The sequence below is a fragment of the Platalea leucorodia genome (genome assembly GCF_965183815.1).
Source record: "Platalea leucorodia genome assembly, chromosome: 7".
NCBI lineage: Eukaryota > Metazoa > Chordata > Aves > Pelecaniformes > Threskiornithidae > Platalea > Platalea leucorodia.
In genome coordinates this window covers 72357284-72361131 of record NC_138829.1, presented here as the reverse complement: position 1 = coordinate 72361131, position 3848 = coordinate 72357284, and the positions used below count along the sequence as shown (strand labels likewise).

The 3848-nt window shown below is 52.5% G+C and overlaps 1 protein-coding gene across 1 annotated transcript; it reads right to left on the bottom strand.

The window, feature by feature from the left end:
* Positions 1 to 3243: 3243 nt before the first annotated feature.
* Positions 3244 to 3639, bottom strand: CEND1 (cell cycle exit and neuronal differentiation 1; the record flags this gene model as incomplete). The annotated part of the gene is made up of 1 exon (XM_082316796.1): positions 3244 to 3639. One exon carries the CDS (start codon positions 3637 to 3639, stop codon positions 3244 to 3246), a length of 396 nt encoding a protein of 131 aa, XP_082172922.1.
* Between the last annotated feature and the right edge of the window lie 209 nt (positions 3640 to 3848).

The window sequence follows — 3848 nt, the reverse complement described above, 5'->3', positions numbered from 1 at the left end:
CGCCCCAGCTGCGTGCTCAGGAGCTTGCACGGCATCTACGCTTCATCTACCTGACTCAAATCAGCACTAGACCCACACTTCGAAAAGCGCTACAACACAGTCCAGTATAGTCTAAAAGTGCCTTATTTTTAAAGCGAGTAGCCCACACGACTATCCAGGGAGGGGAACAGTAATTTTGAGCTTCTAGCACAACGGGCACATCGTACATTCAGCAGTTCGCTAGCCATACATTCTTTGCACTGAGAAGAAACCAGGACCGAAAAGGAATTCAGGTGCTGCATGGCACGATGCGAATGGCACAAAAAAGACATCGCGGACACTTTGTGTGAATGCAGGGGAACAAATGAAGGGTCATCTCCAGGTTGATTTGTTTGGGTTTTCCCCCCAGACTGCAGTAATATAAACATATATGTATGTATACATACATATGCAGAATGTTCTTCAAGGCAGGGTGGTGTTTATACACATACACACACACAAACACAGGTGCTTTCCAAACCAAACCGCCAAAGAGGTGGGTGCCAGGTGGGGAATCTGGACAACAGACAGCAACCTGAAGCGATGACAGTAAGCAGGAAATCCCTGATGAGCAGGACGTACCGCGTTGACCGCCTAGGGAGGGCTCGCGCGTGGTTACGCAGCCGGACGAGGGGCTGCAGCCCCATCGCCATCCCTGCCGTGTGTTTCTGGATGAAATCACTGGCCTTGCATCCGAGTGCTCTAAGGGCGGGGGGGGGGTTGGAGATGGACAGAAATGGGTAAGGCTCACGTTGGCTGAGAACTGTTTTTCCCCTTCTTCTGTTGCCAAAGGTTAAGTCAAGGAAATAAAAACACTTTTAGAAAGTAAAATAGGAGACTCAAATGAAGCAGGTGTTTCTTTTTCCTCCCCCTGTGTCTATCTACACTGGTCAGGCCAGCATCGATAGATGCTATATCCGTCATGTTGTCACAACCGAAGATGTTCTCCGGGCTGTGAGTGACATACTGCTCCTAGGAGACATCCACAACCCAGGCAAAGGGTGCTTTAAGCTACCCGGATTTCACCTGGGGCTGTGGCACTCCTTCCCAAAACCACTGTGAACCCAACATGCCCACCCCCTGTCTCTGTACTGTTAAAAGCAGAGGTAGACAGTAAAATTCAGCGGCATGCAGCCTGCTCGTCAGAAGACAGCATCCGATACTCCCAGAGGCCCTGCACCTCTGGGAATATTTTATGAGCCTTGGGGGAAAAAGGATGACAAATCTCACCGTAGGAATGGCCAGGCTGCATCAAAAGACCTTTTGTTTGGGGAAGCCATATGCACTCAGCAGACCAAATTTGGAGGTAAATAAGACAGACACGAGCCAAGAGAAGAACTGCCAGCTCAGGTTATACAGACCCACCAGCCCACCCAGTAATCTTGCCAGAAGCGGGTACTGCAAAGGCAGTACCTGAGGAACGCACGCCTTTCGCTGGCCCTGTACCCACTGAATTTATACGTCCAGGCTCGGTTAAAGATCTATAACTCTTTATATAGGCTCTTTAACTGAACTGTCTCCATTTTGTCACAACCTCTCGCTAATCGTCACTCCAGAACCCTGCCCATCGGCTGCAACGGCTGCTGAGCTCCAGAGGCTCTGCGGTTCTGACCTCATCTACCCTCCGACCTAATTTAAAAACAAAAATGTAAGGTCTTTTTGCGTAAGACTCTTTTTTGCAGTAGCACAGCAGCCAAGAGTAGTCTAATGGAAACTTTCAGAGTAAGGAGATCTGCCCACTTCTTGGTGTTAGGGGAAGGGCATCAGCCAACTCACTAAAGGCCCTCTCTCATCACCTGCCTGCCTTCTCCCCTTCACAAGGTCTGGCTTCAGAGACGAGGTTCTCACCGATGAAACCAGGCTGTTCCCGAGGGCTGGGAATTTGTTTCCATTTCCAAAGCTTGGAAGAGTCATAAATCCCTGCTACTGTCACAGGAGGGAGGTCGGAAATCCCCCCCGGACAGACAGACTTCCAGTGCCCTTGAACAGGGCTTCCCTGGTATAAAGCAGGTCAGCCTTATTCTCATGGCATCCCAGGTCCTCTCTGCCCCTAAAACCAGCTCATGTCTCCACTTTTTCTACTTTCTCATGTACTGATAGACCACAGCCTTCAGTGGGGGAAGAAAGCAGGTGAAAGGCCTGATCCAAAGCCCAAAGAAATGAACAGAAAGAGTCCAGCTGACCTCGAGGGAGTTTGGGCTGAGGCCACAGCATCCTGCAAAGCCCAGCCTAACTTTAGGAAATACTAGATCCAAAACAAAGTCTCTCTGTCCCCAGACTCTGCCCGTGTGACCTTGGCGAGCCACGGGATCCCGAAGGCTGCCTGCCAATGTGCGAGAAGCCAAGCAGATGGCAGCTACCGTCTGCCCGAGGTGGGCACGGGATTTTGCCGGGTATCTCGGTGCGCTGCTAACCACGCTGTCGGTCACGGGACGGCCCCTCCGCTCGCTCCCCAGCTGGCAGCTCGGCCAGAGAAATGACTTGGTGTGATGTCCCAAGTTGCATACCCAGCATTACCATGCTGCAGCCTCAGCCTCCAGCGGCAGCCAGCCTCTTTCCTCTGGGGCGCTCTGGAGTTGGGTTTTTAGAAGTAGGTTGATGAGCAGCAGGTACACAAGACACCTCTCAGAGATCACATTTTGCTGTCTGGCTCAAGGAGCTGCCTTTTGCCTGCGTTTGCCCAGTGGTTCCCCTGCCCCAGAGGTGCTGGATAAACACCAGCCCAACACAGAGGGACAGGCAAACTGGGTCTTAGCACTAGGCTCCATCTCCCCTTACGTCTTCTTTACCACAACCCAACTTAAAAAACAAACCGAACAGAAACCGAAACACAAAGCGGGGACTCTGGATGGGACGTAGAACACTTTGGACTTGAAAACAGGGGACTGCAAGAGAGGTGGGGGTGTCTCCCAGGGAGGACAGCAGGGGAGGGGAGGGGACACCGTCATTTACACCGATCAGGAGAAGCTGTAATCTATACACAGTGGTATAAGCCAAGATATATTACATGAAAGAACACACTGAGTGCATGGAGTTACCCACACCGGGTCAAACTGGCACAGTTGTCTTGAACAAGACTCTTGGAGTTGCAGTTGGTGTTTGTTGTTGACCTATCTAGCTCGCTCTATATATATATAGATATGTATAGAATTTTTCTGCATGCATTTGTCTCAAAAGGAGCTGTACAGCTGGGTTGGGTTTCTCATCCCCACCCCGTCTCGGTCTTCATTTTTTCCGGGCTAGGAACGCCACTCCCACAATCACAGCGAGCGCAGCCACCGCCACTCCTCCGACGATGATCAAGGGCTTCATGTTGTCGAAGATGCTGCTGCCTGGCGACTCCTCGGAGCCGTTTCCCTTGTGGTCAGAGTCAGGGGACTGGCCGGTGGCCTCTTGCGTCTCCGTGGCGGCGGCGCTGGGTTTCAAGTTGCTGTGGTTGTTCACGACGGCGGCGTCACCGCCTGCCTTCTTGGTGGCGGTGGCAGGAGCAGGCTGCTCTTTGGGGATCTCCTTCTTGTCTGCATTCGTGGCAGGCCCAGGGTTGGGCTTTTCTGGCTTTCCGGAGCTGGGGGCCTTGGCGTCGGGTTTGTTTCCACTTCGGACATTGCCTTTGGAATCCATCCCTACGAGTGCTGTGGGTAGCGACTGGACGCCACGCGCGCGGGGCAATCCCAGCTCTTCTCCTTTGCCCGGCTGCTGGAGAAAGCAGAGGAGCCACCTGAGCTCAGCCCCTTGGAGTGGCTGTCTTGGGACGATTCTCACACTGGCGGTGTCCTATCTGGACATGATACAGCACCTGGAAGAGGAAGCAGAGCAACGAGAGGTGAGTG